General features: G+C 28.4%; 1 protein-coding gene across 1 annotated transcript; it reads right to left on the reverse strand.

Moving 5' to 3' along the window:
- Positions 1-1741: 1741 nt before the first annotated feature.
- Positions 1742-21673, reverse strand: LOC100214721 (E3 ubiquitin-protein ligase ZNF598). Its single transcript, XM_065803016.1, has 5 exons — positions 20831-21673; positions 16485-16998; positions 16234-16369; positions 15550-15792; positions 1742-3022 (listed from the first exon to the last, which is right to left on the reverse strand). Exons 1-5 carry the CDS (start codon positions 21038-21040, stop codon positions 1774-1776), a joined length of 2352 nt encoding a protein of 783 aa, XP_065659088.1. The 5' UTR covers positions 21041-21673; the 3' UTR covers positions 1742-1773.
- Between the last annotated feature and the right edge of the window lie 767 nt (positions 21674-22440).

Below are 22440 nucleotides of genomic sequence, written 5' to 3' on the forward strand. Positions count from 1 at the left end.
ATGTTATCAAAATGGGGTTGTGATGGCTCACAGCAGCAAACATTTAAACAAAAATTCCAAAATAGTACAGATAGTCTAACATTTTTCAAAGTTCATTTGTACCTCTACGGCTTATATGTCATATTGGTAGCCAGAAGATTATTTGGCAAAACCCTGTGCCCTCTTCTACAAGAAATTGTCGCCCAATTCGAATTCGTTTTATCCATAAAACTAAAGACATAACAAATGAAGAAATCTGCTATGTAGAAGATCAAATAAAAAACTTAAAAAAAACTGAAATATCGAAGTTTTTAGGTGGTATTATACATATAAAGCATACCTTGGCATTAACAATGGTTGATGCAAAAGTATGCAATGCTGCAACCAACACGACATCTACTATGAGGTGCTATATATGTGGACGTCAAAAGACTTTAATAATTTAACCATAAAAAAAATAGATAATCCAGATGCCCTTAAATTTGGTTTATCGATATTGCATACAAGAATTAGGTTTTTTGAATCTTTACTACATTTATCATACCACATTCCCATAAAAAAATGGCAAGCGAGAACACAAGATGATAAAATAATTGTAGCTGAAACAAAAAAAAACATTCAAAACAAATTCAAAGAGAAAATAGGGCTGCTGGTGGATATTCCAACTGAAGGTTTTGGGAATACTAATGATGGCAATACATCAAAAAGATTTTTTTCAGATCCTCAAACCTCATTCTGCATTACAGGAGTTAACATTGGACTTATTAAAAACTGTAGTATCATTTCGGAAACCTTGTCAAGTGGATATAAAATAGATATCAAAAAATTTGAAAAGTTTGCAGAACTGACAGCAGAACTTTGTTGAAATTTATGGATGGTATCCAATGACTCCTACAATGCACAAGATATTGAGGCATGATGCCACAATAACTGATCAAGCTATATTGCCTATTGGTCAATTTTAAGAGACGGCTGAGGCTCGAAACAAGCATTTCCGTGATTATAGACAAAATTTCTCGAGGAAATTTTCAAGAGAAATTAGTAATAGGGATATCCTAAACAGACTTCTGTTAAGTTCCGATCCTTTGTTGAGCAGTGTCAGAAAGAGGCTCGAGAATAAAAGAAATGCTATTTCCAGTGAGGCATTAGAGTTCTTGCAACCAAAAACATTGAACGAACTACAACAATATGAAGAGGAGGCATCTAGCGAAAATGAATCAGACTGTTTATTTTTTATCGTTTTTTAAGTATATTTTTTTATTTTATGTTGTTTTTACCTTTATAGTAGGGTTTATTTCACCTTTATAGTATGTGTATTTGTATATTTCCTTTTGTTTAAATTGTTTGTATTTGCATCATTTTTTTTAAACATTTTTACTCTTAAGGCATTTAATGTTTTAATTGAAGTTTAACAGTTTATATTGTTGTTTAGTTATTTTTTTTAAACTTCTTTTTGTATGGTTTATATGGAAAAGTGTGTTTTGAGTAAAAAAAAATCCTGCACAATTATTTTAAATATTATATTATGATTTCAAACTGCTTTTAATTGTTTATCTAATTGTTAAAAGCCATAAAATAATTTTGATCAATTTTTACCATAAATACTCCACTGTGCATCGCTTCAGAATTGCTTAAAAAAAAATTACTAAAGCAGGGAGCATTTCCTTAACATTCCTACAACTGTTTTCTATATGCGTTAAGTTCTAACTTAATATTACTTAGAGGTTCATTATCCTCACACAAAAATAGATAAACACACAAATAAGAAAATTTGAAAATTTTATATTAACCATTTTATTTTGCCCAGGCATTCTTCAAAGAAACATTTCGGTGTCCATTAGTCGAGTTAAAGTAGTTTTTCTTTTTTGAGGCAGTAGGTAACGCGGGAAAACTTTCTTGATGAGATTCCATGTGTGAAAGGGCTTGAGGGATAAAAGTATCACAATCCGGATTCTCAATGATTGGTTCTATCTTTGGATTTGGATTTTGTTTGGATTTCCATTGATTTTTGCTTGTATAATCAGCGCTTGATTCTGACCTCGATTGCTGCGATATAATGTTATTGTTATGAACTAGCAAAAGTTCTTGCTGCTTGTCTTCGTCAGGTAGCAAGGCTACTAATTCGGAGAAAACGTTCTTAATATTATCCCCTAACAAATGCGAGATTTCACGGTAGTATTTTTCAGGAGTGATAAGACCACGTCGAAAATCACCAGAAAGATCTTTAAAAATACCTAAATTAAAATCGTCTAAATACATTTTAAGCATGGCTAATAAATTAAGATTTCTCTCTTTTTTAATTTCATTTGAATCAATAGGAGATTTTATAGATAAGCCAGGAGGCATAGATTTCGGTTCAACAATGTTTTTAGGGACATCAAGACCAGGCGGATTTCTTCTTGAAGTATTTATGGTGCTTTTTAAAACGTTATTACTGACCTGTTTTGATTCACATAAACCAGGCGGACACTTTTTTTTTAAATTATTTAAATTTTCTGTTTTAACCGTCTTTAAGGATTTTTTTTGGTTTTGAGTTTCTAAAAGAGGAGTGAGATCAACAGTCAACGTACTTAAGGAGGGAAAATCTTCATTAATCGCATTTACTTCATCTTTTTGTTTAGACCATTTACCAACTGATTTTTTCTTAGATTTGACGGTTTTAACTAAAAGGGATGCATGTGGAGCAGTGAATTTACTAGCTGAAACAACTTCATTGTTAAGTTTAATTGTAGAAGCAAGTGCTGGAAACGCTTCGTCGTGTTTCTCTTTGAGACTCTTTGCAAGTTGGAACGGCACGTGTGAAGAACCTGGCAAGGAAGGGAAATCAGATTCAGCTCTCAAGGAATTATTTTCAATACTACTATCGGAATATTTCTCAATTTTTTCTTTTACTATTGGTGTAGGCTCAACAAAATCTTTTGCACTATTTGTTTGACTCGTCTCAACTAATTGTTTATTTATATGCTCTGACATACCAATAACTCCGTCATTATCTTGATAATGATCACGATGCTTAATATTGTTCTCAGAACTAAGAATTGATCTAAAGAAAAAAAAACTTTAGTTAAGAGGAAAAGAAACAAACAAAAAAAAAAGATTAAAGGAAATCTAAGAAAAAAACTAAGCTTTTAACTTAATTGTTGTTTTTCAAGGGCAGTGTTCATTTCTCCGTTTAGCTCTAGCCAAGGATTTAATTAAAACTTTTTTAAGTGAATAAATATATAAAATGTTAATAATGTATTAAAGCACAATAATATTTCAAATTGAAAATTTATCGAAACTTTTAACAACGAATCATAGTTGAAATTACTGGCTTACACTTCCTAAAGCTTAAAAGAGAGTAAATAAAGGTCATGATCTATACTTACATACCTTGTAAGCACAGACCAGTATTTAAATATATAAACAATTAAAATGAATTTGTATACTATTTTAACAACTCGTTTCTCTGCGGCATATTTGTCGAGGTTAATGTTTCAAATAGGGTTGAAAAAATGCTGCAAATTTAATTTATAAAAGGGGCATCAATAAAGTATGTACGCAGTAAAACACCTAAACCCCTTATCCCCACCCCCACCCCCACCCCACCCCCCACCCCTCACCGCCACTCCTATGTGCACGTACGCATTATTTATTACAAAATCAACTTCCCTTGCAGAAATCTTTTAAAACGTTAAAAACAATAACAAAAAAAATAGTTATTTCGACCTTTTCCTACATAACAAAATATTGATTTTTTGAACTCGTAAAATTCAATGCTTTTGTTAAAAAAAAAAGAAATAAAGTTATAAGAGAGATCGAGAACGAGAGAAAACCGCGAACGTACTTGCTGTCTTTAACACACCCTTTCCCTTGTATGCATTTGTACGTTTTTGGGTAACTTCCAAGGTACTTTATGGAAGACCCCAAACAATAATTTTCTACCTTAAAAGGTAGTAAATTATAACTTACTAAAGGTATATCACATATCCTACCCTAACGTAGAAATTTTTACCTTTTTTTTTAGTGTGCAATAGTCCCCTCGGCCTTGGGGAATCCAATAAAGCATTATAAATAAAAAACTGCACATTTAAAAGGGAGGTAGAGATTGTTTTGTAAATTGCAAATGGAAATGAGTAATTGCAAGTTTCGTATCTAAATTGAGGCGTAGCCAGGGTGAATGAAAGTTTTTTAAAGAGGCCCAATGTTAAAATGTCACTTGCGCCATAAAAAATGTCTACAAGACTTTAATATGTGAAAAACTACTTTTTAAAAGCATCAACAACTATCTTATACTTAATTTACTAAAAACTACTAAATTGCTTAACTTAAGTGTTACAAATACTAATAAAACAGAAAATTGATAAATTATGCATAATGTTTTTAACAGCAAATCAAAAATAGGGTATTTTTTTTAAGGTTGGGTAAAATTTAATTCAGCTTTAGTTTTCTTAGCTTCATATAGGCAAAACAATCCAGCCCAACTTCAGAAACAAGGTCATTCACCAAATCTGCTTCAATAGATAGTAGTAATAAACTTGATAATCATTCCTCACTCATTGTGGATCGTTAATATGGCTTTAGGAGCTTAAACTGGTTGAAAGAACGTACTACAAACGTATTAGAAATATATAACTTCATGCCTATTTTATACAATTTTGAGATATTTGAGTAAGCTATTAGCTGAAGTTTTAAGAAATTGTTACTGTTCATCTATTCTGTGCTCATTTCTTTGCAAAAATTTCTTAACGAAAAAATTCTTGAGCAACATCACCAAAAGTTATAATATTGCTCCATCACCCAAAGTTGTAGTATTGCATGGATATTACTCTGAGTAAAAATTGATAAGTTCTAAACTATTCAAAAAATTAAATAAAATTGCATCTTCAAGGACAATACTTAAGTAAATTTTAATTATCTCAATTATAGAAATAAAACAATAATAAATCTTTCCTATCTCTAAAAAAGTTAACGATACTATTTTTTTTAAAAACTTTCGCTCTTGAAATACCAAAATAAAGCTCCGCGGAGAATAACTTTAAAAAAACATCTTTTTCCTAATAAAAAGCCGCATCTCATCTTGAGCGTCTAAAAACGTATCATCTTAAGCAACTTCACCAAGTACTATCATAATTTAAATAGCATGACAACAGCATATGTATTATCTTATATAACCCATGGAATTGGCAGTAGATAAGCATAAAATATTGAGGATGTAATAAATTTTCGATGATCTTGTTTTGTTCTGATGTAATTACAAAATATTGAATAATAAAAAAATATAATGGGGATGGAAAAAAATTTTTAACAGCAAAACAATCAAAGAATACTAACTATACAACCAAGAAATTGAAATAAATAACATTGTCGAACTTGTACGAATATCCTTAACCAAAAAAGTTTCCGAAAAAATCATTAGTCTACCCGTAAAAGAGGTTATACCATCTTAGGAATCTGCTCATCTTATGCAACCTTCCCCTAACAATCACAACATTCTATTCTTTTCTTTCATCAAGTGCAAGCTTATGGCAATGCTGGTTCTTTTTTCTAACACTTTCTATTGTTATGTTGCATTTAAAGCAAGATCATGTGCTTTTTTTTCCAGTTAAACTTCAGTTAATCTGTTTCTGTAAACTAGTTTTATAGTCTTCATGTTCTTTGGTTTTTTAAGTCTAATGTGCTTTTTTGTAAGTAAATAATTAAAAAGCTTTTGTTAATAGCTCAATCCAAAACACTGAAAAGAACACAAATTCAAATTTCTGAAGGGATACTAAGATTCCCTTTGCTTGTATTAAGTACGCCGCTTCAAAATTTTTTTTTAATTGCCTTTTTATTACCTTATTACTTTACTTCTAGGCTACTACCAATGCTGAAAGGTTATGTAAATAGAATCAAATGTTGCTTTCCTAGATAGATACCCTGTATCACTAATACTGTCATTTTTTGGTTATCCTTGTCAGTGACTCTCAGAGAGGAAGTAAACTCAGAAGATATTGGTCAGTGAGTGATAATGAAGCATTATTAAGATTTGAAAATGTTTTAGTTAAATGGTAATAGCATATATTGTATAATAAATATACTTTTACATAAAAAATAAAATTTTGTAAAACATGAGAGTAAAACTTATAACAATACCAAAATTTTTAATTGAAGGAGTCATTCTTTCAAAGAAAATTTTACTCATTTTAACAAAAAGAAACAAATAAAAATTGTTAAAACATTATGTATGGTAAAGTTTACTATTTAAACTTTAAACTTAAAAAGACTTAAAGACTAAAATTGGTGAGATTTGACAATATTGGTTTGTGTTCCTTGACAAATATAAATATAAAATTCTGTTGTATTAGGAACAAAATACTTTTCTACGATATTTTTTCCGGCAAACAGAGTTTAGATAAATTTCTGGTATTATTATAATATCAAAACTTTCTGGTATTTTATTAAAAATATTAGTTCTAATTTGCAAGACATTTTATGTACAGCGTTGCTTACTTTATTGTTTGCAAGAATATATCGAGTTGCCTAATCTGTAAAAGATATTGCCAAATATTTATAATTTGAATTTTTTTTGAATTAAATGGTTTGATACTTTGATGTTTCAATCAAAACTTCTCTCAATTCGGTACATAAATCTACAAGTTTCAGTACAAATTCAGTACATTTTTTTAAAAAAATATCTTCACTTCCAACAAGACTGCAAGCAACCACTAGTAGAGTTGGAAGTTATTGGAAGAGAAAAGATGAAGTTTTTAGAGCAAGATAACAATTAACAGACAACTTAAAAGATTGCAAATTACACGAATCAGGAAAACAAGATGAAGGAAGCAAATTCCAAAGAGCTGATGTTCGAGTTTCTAAGTGCTCTAAGAATTTTAGAAGCACTTAACAACAGTCACAGTAAAAGGATGAGGCTTAATTGAATGGTGAGTAGCATGAGAATGAATTTTAGTTAATGGCACAAGAGATGCTAGCTCTTTGAAACAGTGTCCACTATAGTATTTATAGAAAATTTATAGAAAAGAGAAAGAGAAACATTACGATAATGTGATAATGGTTGGAGGTTGACTGCAAGAGTATAATATAATATAATAATCCAACCCACCCAATAAATCTAATATAAAGCTACAAGTTGGTAGAAAAGCTTTTGTATACTATTTCCAAACAATCAAGACAATGTCACAATGGTCATAAGTCTTGGCTTTTTGATCATACAACTGTTACATACAGCATTGCAGAAATTTTTTAAATCCAAAAACTGTTCTTTTTCAAAGACTGCAGTGGGGCAAAAAACAAGACATTGTGACTTTATGTAGTATTGCAAGATCTTAGAGTTTAACAGAAACTTTGAATTTTGTAACTATTCAGGAGTAATAAAACTATTTGCAAAATAAGTTCAAAAAAATAGTTGATTTTAAAAAACAGTTTATTTTTATCTAACCAGAAACATTTGAAAACCATAAACATCAGAGAGACCTTCTTTCAAGTAATTTTTAAATTTTACCCTTGCATGAAATAAAAAACAAAAACAAAATTTTCAATTGCATTCAAAATGTAACATCCAGTTACCTATGTTTCTATTTTTTTTCTCTACTTGCACTTCTACCTCCACCTGAAATAACTTGTTTTAATAAAACTATTAAACCAGTTGATATAAACTATTGATCAAATTTGAATCAATCTCACGTTCCTTTGAGATTTTGAAAAACTTCCTTTTTATTACCTTACAACTAATTTTTGATAACTATGAACAGATTTTATTATTTTTCATAGTAAACTCAAAATCATCATGTTTCAAGTTGTAAGAGTGTAGCTCATTCTTGATGCAAGCAGCAGATAGCTCAATAAACAATTTCTGCTGTAAAAACCTGTTGTATTAGAATAAGAATCTAGTGGAAAAAAAAAATTCAATTGTTATAAAAACCTTCCTAAAACATTACACAAGATTAGAAAGCCAGATGTTTTCAGAGGTTTTTTATGAAGCCAGCTATAGCCCTTGCTTTGCCATTTTTATGTATATGGCAAACAAATCAGTTACTTCCATTAAAAAAATGCCAGTAGATCAAGCCATAATGCCAGTAAGCTATTGTAAAATTTATTGTTATATAAATTGAAAATTTTAATTAATTTGCTGAGACTGTTTAACAGCTGATAAGTTTAAAAAAAAAAAAGTTAACAAAATAGGAAATTAAAATGAACTTAAATAGAAAAAAATTGAAAGAAATTTATCATTTAAATAATTTGTGTACTGTTTTTATTTTTGTTTTTTTAGTGTGGAAATATATTTGTATTTTGTACCATATTTGCGTTTCCTTAAAAAAAAATCCTCAATTTCTAAGATATTTTTGGACTTTCAGATTCTGTTGAGGGGGGGGGGGGAGATGCATACTGTATCCTGTCTAGATACGTCACTGATATGTGTGTGCGGCTTACTTAGAAAATACACTGAAAGACTTAAATAGTAAAAGATATTTGATGTGATGTGTATCATTCAAAAACATACAACAAAAAGATTTCTTATATACAAATAAGAAAAGATAAGTGGTTACAAAGCAAACATATGACCAGCGGTATTTAAAAGAAAAACAAAAAAAATTAGACAGTGGTAGGAATCGAACCTCTGACAATCCGCGTATGAAGTTAACACCTCATCCAAATAAGCTAAACGTACATATATTTAAAAAAAGTTATACATAAAAGTATATGCATGTATTACATAGGCATTTTTTTCTAGAGACATATAATTGTTTTATTAAAATTATACAAATATATTTTACAATCAGATGGCTATTTATATTTTCGCTTTCCTCTCTAAAAAACAAACAAATAAAATAAGGAAAATGATTATTTTTAATGTCAACTTTTCTTTTGCTTTAACTTATTGAATTTTGTTGTTGAAAATAACAACCACTTTAAAGAAACAAAAATAAAAACAGTACACAAACTATTTAAATTAAAAAATTTTTTATTTCTTCTAATTAAGTTCATTTTAATTTCCTACTTTTTTTTAAAATTCCGATTCACTTCCAACAAGGCTGCAAGCAACCACTTCTAAGTTAGGAGTTACTAGAAAAAAAAAATTTGAGTTATAGAGCAAGGAAACGGTCGACAGAAGACTTAAAAAGTTGAAGGTTGTATGAGTCAGAAAAACATGAAGATGGGAGAGAGTTTTAAAGGGTTGAAGTGTGGGGGGAAAAGCTAGACAAAGAAAAGCTTTTGCAGCATGCAAGGACAGATACAGTAAAAGAATGAGACTTTGATAAATGATTAGTCAATCATCCTAGGAGCCTCTAAACTTAAATTTTTCTTTTTTGATATAAGAAATTTAAGTAGTTTCTCTATGAAAGCAATTTTGGTAAAATTGGTATTGAAATAAATCATTGTTGGATAAAAACATTACTTGTAACTAATACTGCTAGTCTATCAGAACTCTCTTCCTATATATTTTTTTCATAGTGAAGCAGATTTTTTTTCATAGTGAAGCAACCAACAATTTAAAACAGATTATTGTATTATACAGACTAAAAACCTGAATTTTGAAACAGTCTTAATTTAGGTCTATCAGCCAAAGTTCAACACTCGAGTCTAAATCATAGTTAGGAACTTTTCCTGTTGCTTTTAAGATGCATTTTGTTTCTCTCATAACAAACAGCTTCATTATTCCTATAAACTTCTTTAGTATGCTTACTTCATAAACAACATAGTCCTGAAAACCACAGGAGGCCCAAATTAATTTGAATTTGTTTATTCATAAATCAAAATTTAACAAGCAAAACCATCATATAAAAATAAAGTTTCACCTGTAAACTCTAATAAAGTGATGCAACACCAGGCACCACTATGATGATTTAATTAGAGACACACAGTGTGTCTTGGTTAGCTTTGAAAGCGATACCCAAGTCACATTCAACAATTGTTGTTCCAAGTTCTATTTGATTGTTGCCTATGCCAAGCATTGAGTAAAGGCGCATTGACTTCGAGTGACTAGCATGCATGCATTTGTCGAGATTGAAAAACATGGGCTACTGCATGATCTATAAGTAGTTCTAGTTTTATTGCATCATCTTCTGTTTTGATGACCCCTAAAATCTTACTGTCATCGGCATAGATCTTTATATGATGCACCATGTTATCTGGAAGGTTTACAATACTCCTAAATATTTATAGTACTTCTGAGCAAACAGTATTCTTCACAGATATGCAAAGTCCACATGATGTCTTTTGTGTACATGAAAAACTTGTGTTGATTAACATGAATCTTTCAATCTTACAGAAAGATAACATGATAACAGAAAATAACTGATAACATGACAACTTACAGAAAGTATCTGATAACATCACAACTTACAAAAAGTATCTGATAACATGACAACTTACAGAAAGTATCTGATAACACGACAATTTGTAGGCAAATGCTTGTTAGGTAGAACTTAGTGGAGTTTAGAGGAGGTAGGCAGGCCTTCTTGGATTGTAATTGATAAATGTTTATAATTGATAAATTGATAGTCGATTAATAAAAGCTGGTTGGAAAGTCAACTAATAGCATAAGAAACTGCAAAAGCCATAAACTGCTCAACTCAAACTATTAAGTGTAATGAGCTTTGGATTCACCAAAAACACTAATATTTGCATATAAATAAAGATGAAAAGCTTGATCAATTTTATAAAAAATAATAATAAAATTATCAAATTAATTATCAATAAAATGATTATCAAAAATAAAACTGCCTTGGATAACAAAGACAACCTGCCATTGTAAAACAAAGAAAAAATAGAAAAGAGATAAGAAAAGAGCAAAACTACATAAAAAATAATCAGAAAATTCCAAAAAAGTTTCATTATAAAATTAGTACATATATGATTTGAATTTTTGATTAGAGTTGTTATCTTATTGTTTTTTTAAAAATAATATCTCAGAAAAAAGGCATATTATTAAAAACATAAAAAAAAGTGCAAAACATTTATTAATTAACTTGTCAGTTAATTAATTAAATAAAAGATCAGTATCATTCAGTAAGCGGTGATTAAGTTTCATTTTTGTTGCAATTTATTTTATTGAATTGGCTAAAAAGTAATAAGCTTATTTTCAAAAAAAATCATTTGTTATTTATTTTTGATTACATAACTAATTTTCAATATTTTTCAATATATGCATTATAACCTCTTGCTAATGCTTACACAGAGAATAAATGTTGTTGGCATAAAAATCTTTAGGCTTTGAATCAAGGAAGCAATCGAGGTGCTGTTAAAGAGACTCTTAGTCAAATTCTTTATTGCTCAAAATGGAGGCAAAAAAAAAACAAATAAAAATTTGCTAGAGCTAAGATTTGTATTATGAATCATTTATTTTATTTTTATATAAATGCAGCATTAGACACACACTGATGACATCATATTAAAATAGTATGCTGCAAGGGCTTCAGTACACATATCAATTACTTTATGATAAGGTAATGGATGTATGTACTGAAGTTTCTTTTCTTTTCTTTTATTCTGACGTCATACTATTTTAGTATTACATTGCCAATGTGTGTTTAAGGGTAACAATTAAAAAAAATTTAAGAAATTTTTTAAGAAAATTACCATTACATTTAAAACTGTTCTCGATCTAAGTGCAAATTGATAAAGGTCTGAGTTTTTTTTGACCACTTTAAGTAAATGTAAAAATTGATTTTCATGATATTTGTCATTTTTTCTATTTGTATTTACTTTTTCTTAATATAAAGCTCAATTATTCTATGTAATAAACAAACTAATAAAAATAATATTTTCTGTACATTGAAGAAGACCATTGTATCTACTTAAATCACCTATTTCTGAACTGCCACCTTATCAGCTCCCTACCAATAGGACAGTTTTAAGACATTACCAATATTTTATCCGTTCTAGATCAAATCGATTAAAAAGCTTAAATACCAACTTTGCATGTGCAACTGGCAAAACTTTGATATCCTTTGCAAAGAAAACCCTTCACGTCACCGAGAAAATGAAAACTTTTGTACAAAAAATAGTAAACCTCTAAAAACTATGTGGATTCAGCAACTAATTAATTTCTGAATCAAAAATTCTTGAAAAGTTTGTAAAATTTACAAAAAATGGCAACTTATAGTAAAACAACAAAAACTAACTTTGAAGATAGACAGCAGAGGAAAAAAATTATAGTGTCAAGTAAAAAAATTTAAACATTATTTTGTAATATATGTGGATTTGCATACTGACATAACATACTAAGATTTGATGTGTAGAGCAATTGGTTATTTAAGAATATGTAATTTTTTTTAGGATATAATAGGTTTTTTTTTGACATTAGTAAAGCAAACATCAATATGGCTAGAAACAAAAAGAGTATAATGGAATATCTTTAATTTATTGAAGATCGGAGGAAAGAAAGAGTTCAGTTCATTAGTCACGTTAAAGATTAAGAACTAGAAGCTAGAGTTGAAAAGAGAATGGAGAGATACGTAAGGTATGAAGAATACAGAAAGAAAATGGTGACAGATGGCACTTGTGAACCTATAATTGGAAATGAAGAGGATATCTGGTAACCCTACATCTGTAATAAATGCGGTTCTGTTGTAACATGCTCTGGTGGATCCACAACTACTTTGCAGAATCATATTTTCCTTCATGAAATTACTATCAACAGCCCTTCGACTGGAGAATTAAGCAGCAGCTTAAATCCACTACCGGAAAAAAAAATTTAAACTATGGACAGTTATTTACAAAAAACAAATCTTAAAAAAAATTGTAGCTGATCTAGCTAGAGACAGTGTGTCAATTAAAATAACAACTAACAACCAACTTATTTGCTCATTGATTCAACAATGAGGAAATCACTTTCCTAAAAGTCAAACAGCTGTGATGAATTTAATTCATCAAGATTTTTCTGATAAAAAAAGAAGTGATGAAACAAGAAATTACAAACAAATTCAAATGGGACAAATTCAGCTTAATGGATGATGAATACACATCTTTGAGGCACAGGAGGTACATTGGTATCAACCTGTATGAAAGAGAATGTAAAAAAACCTATAAAAATTGTCTCATTAGGACTTATGGTTCCAGCTAAAAACTTAATACAAAATATTAAGGATCATTTGAAATCATTTAGTGTTTGTATGGAAAGGGATGTAGTAGGTTCTACTCAAGATGGTACAGCAATCAACAAGAAGCTCATGCAATTAACTGACATTGTTGATAATTGTAATCCATCATGGTTTATGGGACACATTATACAAAAAAAATAAAGACACAAACATACCAATTCCCAAGGAAACAAACAGTCATTCAGAAGAGGATGAACATAGAATTTACAATGATAACTCTAGTTTTGAACCAGTAAACAATGAGATTAATGTTTACTACCCTGAAATTTTGATGAATGCATGAAAAGTAGTGAAATTCATAAGAATGTCATCAGTTCTTAATCAAATTTTTTTAGAAGAAAGTTACTGAGGAATTTGGTAAAGAAATCGAACTGTATTTGATGTTCGTCATCATTGGAATTCACTTTTTTCATTGACTGCGCCTTAATTAAAAATTAAGAAATATTTATTCCAGACATTTACTGAATTAAATGCTCTTGATGTAATCAACAAGCTAGATTAGATTATTATTTAAAAAATACTTTCAATTACGCTAGAAAACTTGGATTTAGGCTTTTTGAATTTACTTCTAATGATGAGAAACCACTACAAGCGGAAGAACCATGTACATTATCAGAAAGTTCATCTGTTTCGCTTATGGATGAATATGAGTAAACAACTTCGCAATAAAGATAGCATCACAGACTTGCCTAAATCTACTGATCAATTCAAATGGCTTAAGTAAGAGTTTTTGAAAAAATTTACTCTCTATAAAGCCCACCTCAACAGATGTCGAATGTGTTTTTTCAAGCTGCACTTGTTTCTGCACAAAAATTAGAACACGATTATCTGATGAATTCTTAAAATTTTTTTACAATAAAAATAAGTCATTGTAAGTTTTATTTCAAAATATAAACATAATGTTAGAACACTTTGTTTAAATAACTTTTTTAATAAATAATGCAAGATAAACTTACATAAGTTTTATTATTTAACAAGAAAAACCGAAAACCACGGTTAACCGCGATTATTTTTTAAATTAAAACTGAAGCCGCGTTTTTTTAGAAAATGCGCTGTTTTTGAAACCCAAGTACTTTGAAACTTTTGAAACCCAAGGATTTTGAAATACCAAGCAAAAAAGCAAGTTTATGTTTAGAATTTACTAATTTGCTTAATAAATTGTTAATAAATTATATTCTTATTAAGCTTTTATAATAAAACTTATTTATAGTTTATATTTTTAATAGATTCTAAAGATATGAGTTCAAAGACAGTTTTAACAAAGTCCAAATACCTAAAGTAAATAAAGAAAAATAAATAAATGCAACTGCCATTATTGATCATAACGCTATTACCAGAAATGGCCTTAAAGCAACAACAACACCTTTAAGGGTAAGAAAAGGGATTAGTTACAGAAATCAAACAATGTTTACTGTTTATGTAATGAACTATTTAGGAGTAGAAATAAGAAGAATTAAAGAGACTGTATGATTGTAACACATAGGAAATACGAGAAAACTATAGAGATGAATTAAGCGGTAAAAAAAATTGTTCTCCATTTTGATGGTAAAGTAAGTGAGATTAAGGTTTGGTTATATACCAATACTAAAGGCAACTTGAAAGATTTTGAATCTTAGAATAACTTTGTTTTATATCAAAAACTTAAAAGTCACAAATGATTGTGCAGAAAGAAATATCAGAATAATTAAATTTGCTGACTCATCTCAAAATGAAGAACAACAACAAAGTATTCTATTAATAGTCAGACAACATTGCAAATTAATATCTACAAATATTTCCCAGAATATATTAAGCCATCTTTAATAAATTTATATAAAAATATTTGGAAAATGTTTTTATTTCATTTACCATTGTTTTTGAAATTACAAGCCAAAAAACTATTTAAAATGTGTTATTTGCATAAAACCCAAATTCTATAAAAAAAACTCTTCCTCTTAGACTTTTAAGCTGAATTTTTTTTTGTGAACATTTAAAAGAGCATAAAACAGCTTTTCACAAAGTGGTATTTTAAATATATATGTTTATAAGTTAAATTATTCATTTTTTTGTTTTAATTTGAATTATTTTATTTAAATTTTAATTTGTTCAGCATTTAAATAACAAGTTTGTTTTGCTGTTATTATTTTAATTAGTTTAATAAGAATTAATAAAAAACATTTAACATATATTTTATTTTGTCGTTTTTATTTTGTCGTTTTTATTATAACTATTTTATTTAGAACTTAAATAAAAATAAAATGTTAGAATAAAATGTTCGTTTTGCTGTTTTTTAATTTATTTGAAATAGCAAATAAAATTAAGTTTAAAAAATCTGAGAATCTGAGGTCGCTAAAAAATTGCAGACCTCAGACACTGTCAGATCAGCAGTTATGTTGACATTGCCAAATTCTGACTATATATATATATATATATATATATATATATATATATATATATATTATATATATATATATATATATATATAAAATTTATCAGCAAAAAAAGGCACCTATTTTCCAAACTTTGGATATTTTCTTTTTGATTGGTTCGAACATCTAATTTTCTTCTTTCTTTTACAACATAATCATAGTCTTTTCCATTGATTTCAAATGAATTTGAAGAATTGAAGCTTGAAGCAGTATTTTGCAATAAATTTGGTGCGCCCATTCTGGTTTTTTTATTTTCTACAGGGTTTATATCTTCATAATCAGCTGCATTCACAAGATTAGACTGGGGTTGACGTCTTTCGTATCTATGGGGAAAAAAAATATGTAACATGAATTCATAAGGGCAATACTTACAGATTATTATAATTAGAAAAAGAAAATAATAAAAGGACATTAACAAATGAGATACAATAAAAACAAATGAGATACAATAAAAACAAATGAGATACAAATAAAAACAAATGAGATACAAATAAAAGTACAATAAAAAGTAGCAACAGTATAAGAAAAATAACAAAAATACTAAAAAATAAATATCAAAGAAACCAATACCAAGATGATAGTGTTGTTCCAACATCACATCAACAACAACAACTACATCATGAACATCAATATGGACAACAATGACAAAAAAAAAAGAAAGCAACTGACAATATAAAAAAAACTTATTAAAAACTGTCAATAACATAAAAAAAATAAGAAAAAAAAAATTATCAGTATAAATATAGAAATACAAAATCATCTACCGTATATCTATTTCAACTTTTCTTGCTTCTTTAGCTTCTAACTTATTCATCTTCTTAACATGCTGTGCTAATTTGTGTGCTTGAAAATCAATTTTATCCCTGAATACGGATGTATATTTTTCATTAACACAATTACCTAAATACAAACTTGTGAAAAAAATATTGCATACAAGCATTTTCCAGGAAAACTTTAATTTATAAAAAAGATTTTGGTAAAAACTTTAATTGATAAAAATAAAATCAAATGTTACCATCTTCACATAAATAATGCTTGTTCGCAAAATGTTGTCGCAAATCATCATACACATCATAGTAGTCTTGTCTTCCATCATGTTCACAAAAATGACACCAAAAATGATTTTTACGCAAATGAAATAACAAAAGGTCATTGTCAAAATATCTTTCAGAACAAAAACGACATTCTGGATGACCTCGATGAGATTTTTCATCTTCATCTCCTTCTTTTCTATGCTTAACTAAATCTTTTTTAGAGTAAATTTTCAGCTCATGCGGAAAAACTGTAAGATTTTCAACACATATATCACACATCTGTTTTTCATGAACTTTACGTAAATGAGATTTTAACTCGTGAAGCGTTAAAAATATATTATTCTTGTTATTACAAAGAACACAAATATTAGCAATTAGATGTTGGAATTCACTTTGAATAAGTTTGTCTTCAAATCGAATTCCATATTTACGATTTCCAGGTAAGTTATGAAGTGAAAAGGAACTAAACTTTTTTATTGATTTACAAAACACAACCTTAAAAAAATAAAGTTTTACTGAATAAAAACACTTTGCTTTATATATATATATATATATATATATATATATATATATATATATATATATATATATATATATATATATATATATATTAAGGTGGTTCTAAAAACAACTTTTTCTGAAAATGACTGCTGGCACCCCCTGAATATGTTGTACATAATTAAAGAAATGCTAGATTTAAGAAATTTTTGAATAAAAAATATTTTAAGGGGTTGCTACCGACCCTCGAACATTATATAGGTCCCTAATATTATTTAAAAAAAAGTTTTTCAAAATTATGTCATGTTGGGTCTCAAACGAAGCAAAATTATATACAAATTTCAAAAGTATAATTCATTTTATAAAAAAACATAGATAAAAAAAATTATAATCAAAAAATCTTGTTAAATTCCCTATTTTTCATTTTTAGTTAAAAAACGTAACTTTTTGTTTACCAAAATCTAAAATAAAAATTTATTATAAAATGATTAATATTTTTAAAATTTTTATATAATTTCCCTTCATTTGAGACCCAACATGACATAATTTTGAAAAACTTTTTTTTTAATATTATTAGGGACCTATACAATGTTTGAGGGTCGGTAGCAACCCCTTAAATTATTTTTTATTCAAAAATTTCTTAAATCTAGTATTTTTTTAATTATATACAACATATTCAGAGAGGGGCCAGCAGTCATTTTCAGAAAAAGTTGTTTTTAGAACCACCTTAATATATATATATATATATATATATATATATATATATATATATATATATATATATATATATTATATATATATATATATATATATATATATATATATATATATATATATACATACATACATTTTTTTTTTAATTCGTAAACAAAACATTGCAGTATTTTACTACTTTATAATTTTTCAAAACTAATACAATTAATTTAGAAATGCAAACCTCTTCAGTCTCTTTGCAGAAGGTGTGTGAATGTGTGTGGGGGGAGGGGGGAGGGGGATGAGGCAGGGGAAAGAAGGGAGGTTGCATTAGAACCATAGAGGCCTGTTAGTACACATCTGTACTAATAGGCATTGTAAACATGTATATAGGGGCCTAAGGCTCAGGGCCAACAATATTCTAAAGTTGTTTTGTTTAATAATTGCAAGTTAAAACTTTACTAATTTTTAATTAAAGTAAAATCTAGTATCTAGTTTATAGATACAAAAAATGCCTTAAAAATGTTGTGTGTCAAACTGAAATGGCAATTACAATAAGGAAAATTAGGAAAAAACTTTCCAGCTTCCTTATGACAAAGAATAATATACTCATGGGTGAATGCTATACCGCGAAACAATATACATGACAGTCCAGATACAGCTGTTTGCAATGGACATTTTCCATTTGGATATCAAATAGTAACCAAATTTGGCCATAAAAGGCCTCATGATCTTCCATCAGTTTTTACATGTGACAAACCTAGTTTAATACCTACTATCTGATCGCCATTAAAAACAACTTTTAAAGCCTTCATTTGTTCGAAACATTATGCCTGACGAACTAAATATATTTTAGCTGCTAATAAAAATACATCCATTAGCTCATTACATCAGTAGTTACAAAATAAAGAAATTGATTTTGGTATAGTTAATGTAACTTGGTATTTACCTGGTCAACAGTTACTAATCATTCAGATTTTGAAGAAAACTTTTCGATTGTCAAATTTATGCTTAAGATCAAGAATGATCTTACTTTTGAGAGATACTTTTGTGGGATTAAACATAAAATTGAATCTCTATCTGAAAACAGGATTTTCATCATTAATTCTTGCTTTAAACTACAAGAAGCTATTATTTTTTTAAATAACTTAACAAAATGCAATAAAATAGTAAATTTATTGCAACACATTCATGATATGAGTTCTATTACCATTGGAAAATAAATACGCCACAGAAACTATTGTACCAGTATTTAAATACTTTGCAATTTTAAGATTTTTATATGGAAGATTATGAATTTCCAAGTATTTCTCTCCTAACTTCAAAACTGGATTATGAATTCTAAAAAAATCTAAAGTTTTCAAACTCAATTTTTTTGAAAACTTAAAAATGAAATGCAAAAAAAGTGTTTGCTGCTGATTGACGAAGTCTCATACTTACCATGCTGGTTCAATCTTTAAAATGCAGTAAATAAACCTGAGTCTTTGGCAACTACTGTTTTAAGTTCTATGTTAAAGTCACAGTTTGTGAGCTTGACTTTATGTAGGATCTCAATACCTTTGCAGAATTTTACCAGTTTGTGACCTTGACTTTAAATTTCTGTTTGAACAAACTCAATTTGTTTTAGAGGGAATAAAGAGTGTTGGAGGGATACCGGTTTTCATAATGTGACAATAATCGTGACAAAAACCAAGCATTATTTAAAATGTTTGAATGTTTTGATCCATTGTTGACAAAAGACAATATGTTTTTGTTATATGACTTTGTGCATCTACTTAAATCTGTTCGTAATAACTGGATCACAGAAAAAAGCCAAAAGTTACAATACGAATATAATGGGGAAACTAAATATGCATATTGGTCTAATATCTTAAGTTTGTTCAGACTTGAAGAAAATAATATTGTAAAATTGTCTCAACCTACTTAAGTATCTGTTGCACCAAAACCTATTGGAAGACAAAAGGTGTCTACATGCCTACAAATCTTTTGTGATGAAACTGTAGCTGTTTTAGAATTTATTTAATATAAAAGAAGCAGACGACATTATAACTTTTTTTGGAACATTTTGGAACAAGGTTCTGAAAAATTGTAAATACAAAAAGATTGTATGCTGATATTCCATATGAAGATCCAGTTAGCAGTTATATTGACTTCAGAAGATGCTAGACTACCATTTTTACTTAGTCTCACAACAATGGCAGAACAAATGACGAACAAACTAGGCTGCAGACAGTTTTAGTTTTAGAGATACAGATGCAGCCTTAGCTTGTACGAGTTAGGGTTAGGGTTGGTTTAGTAGCTATAACAAAGTAGAGGGTGGTTTAGTAGCTATTACAAAGTTTTTGTTGTAGAGTATGTAATACTGGGAAAATTCACAACTGACCCACTAGAAAAAATGTTGGGAAAACTCCAGAAAGGATCTGGAGACACATATTTTATCAATATGCAACAAGTCATTTAAAAAGTAAGAATTCAACAAGCCAAACTAAGTTTCAATATTGGTAAAGACATTCATTTTTTATCTGCAGAAAGTGAGCATAACTGACAGAAATACTTTCTTAGCAGTAATGCTATTGATATATTTGACAATTCTCCTAAGCTAGAAAAGTGTGTGCAAATAGATGCAAAAGCAGGATTAGTATATATAGCTGGATATTAAATGATACAAAGTTGAATAGCAAAAAGAAGCTAAATTTTATTATGAAGAATTTAACAATTATACTGCTAAAATTAATTGAGGAGGTTTGAAAATACCAAATGATAATGTTTGCTGGTGGACCATTTTTTCTTATATTTTGTTTCATAAAACTGTTAATGTCTGTTAATAAAGTCACTCTGCAATATTTTAATGTTAACATCAGAGTCTTTTAACTTAAATATGGAAAAGAAACATGCTATTTCACTTTCAAACACTTTTAAAAAACTATGTTCATTTATATGCAACAAGGTAATCTAAAGAGTCACAACGAAAGATTTTAAAGTGTTCAAAGTAAACCTATTGTGAGTGTTTTTTTTACTTATGAAAACTCTTATATTACTAATATTTTCTGTTTGTTATTTAATTAGCATTTTAATTTATATCTATAAACATTTTAAAAACTTTATTACAAATTTTGTTGTTACTATATAAACTTACTTGACTCATATCGGCACGGCATGTTGAGCAATATATCTGCTTTGATAAAACTCTCATTCTTGCAGAACATTTATAACATACTGGATGGTCACATGGACCAATAGCAACAAATTTTATATTTTCACAACATACAGTGCAAAGGTTATCTTCAATTACAGTATCAACAAGTTCAGAGTTATCAGGGGATGTAATATTTATATCAGATGACATCTTAAAACACAATACTAAAAAAACATACTAAACATGGTTAAATTTAATTATATTTTTAAAAAATGTTGAAAAAGTTTCTACATTTATAAAAAAATATACTACATTAAACAAAATCTAATGTTATCAGCGGAGAAACACAATAAAAAACAGATTAAAATATCAAAAAATAGTTCATATTTTTACAGAAGTGATAACTTTGTTTTCATTGCAGTGGTAGCATTATCAATGCTACCTTGTTGTAGACTGATGATATTACTCCTTTAAACAAATTTTTGAAGCTATTTACTATTGCATTTTATTCACAACTCAGTTTTAATTACATTTTAGTAATAGAATTATCGATACTATCTTGTTATAGACTGATGACATAATTCCTTTAAATAAATTTTTGAAGTTATTTATATTGCATTTTATCCACAATTCAGTTTCAAACTGTTCAAAACAAATATGCTTAGCTTTGTACTGTTTTTAGCTCATTATGTTTTGAAAAAAATAAGTTGAATTATTATTGTAAACTAATTTAAATATTTTATAAAAACCATTATATATATCGTAAAACTCTAAAACAGTAAATTTTATAAACGATATTAATAATCTCCTGTTAGACAACGATTGTACATAACGTCATCGCAAACAAATTACGACACACAACAATTTACACGAAGTAGTGAGACTTTTTAAAATGGTTGCGGAATACGGAATAGAAAACTTAAGCGGTACCGAGGAAGACGAAAATGATACCAAGGAGTTCTATGGAATAACTTTAAATAATTACAAATAGATGAGAGTGAAAAGTGAGACTAAAAGATAACCAAGGAGCATATGCTCAGTGTCTTATGTGAGTTATGTTAATATACCTTTCATCAACGTGAACTTTGCTTTGTTTTGTTTATAAAAATATATCAAATAAAAATTTTGAAAAAAAAATTTAATTTCTTTAACATTTAAAGAATTACAGGACTTTTTTTAATATACATAGTACAAAAAGGCTGCACAACTATATTTTTTATACACGTATTACAAAAAAATTTGCATTAAAAAAAACAAAAAAAAAAACCTGGGAATAAAAAAAGACTCAAAATTTTCTCCTTCCTGCCCCAAACGTGAGAGCAACAAGTTAATAGTCACTGTATCCGCCCCTGTTTATGTTAAAGTTTAAAAAGACAACTGACGGCTGGCAGGATTAGTGTTGCGTGAGGTTATGTAGGGGTTAGTTTGTGCTGGTTAGATATGGTTTAAGGGTTAGTGTTATTTGAGGTTATGTAAGGGGTAATTTGTTGTGGTAAGTGCGGTTTAATGTTGCGTGAGCTTATGCGGGGGTTAGCGTTGTGTTGGTCAGTGATGGTGTGAAGGTTAGTGCTATTTTAGGTTATGTAAAGATTGGTGTTGTAATAGTAAGT

This window comes from Hydra vulgaris, chromosome 08 (genome assembly GCF_038396675.1).
Source record: "Hydra vulgaris chromosome 08, alternate assembly HydraT2T_AEP".
Classification (NCBI taxonomy): Eukaryota; Metazoa; Cnidaria; class Hydrozoa; order Anthoathecata; family Hydridae; genus Hydra; species Hydra vulgaris.

Bases quoted from the DNA above. Each gene is read 5' to 3' on its own strand.
- LOC100214721 (XM_065803016.1), bottom strand. From the start codon at position 21,040: ATGTCATCTGATATAAATATTACATCCCCTGATAACTCTGAACTTGTT. The intron at 15,793-16,233 runs GTAGATGATTTT...TTTTCCCCATAG, and splicing joins AAAGTTGAAATAGATATACG to ATACGAAAGACGTCAACCCC. The intron at 3,023-15,549 runs GTGCCTTTTTTT...TTTTTTCTTTAG, and splicing joins ATCCAAAGTTTGGAAAATAG to ATCAATTCTTAGTTCTGAGA.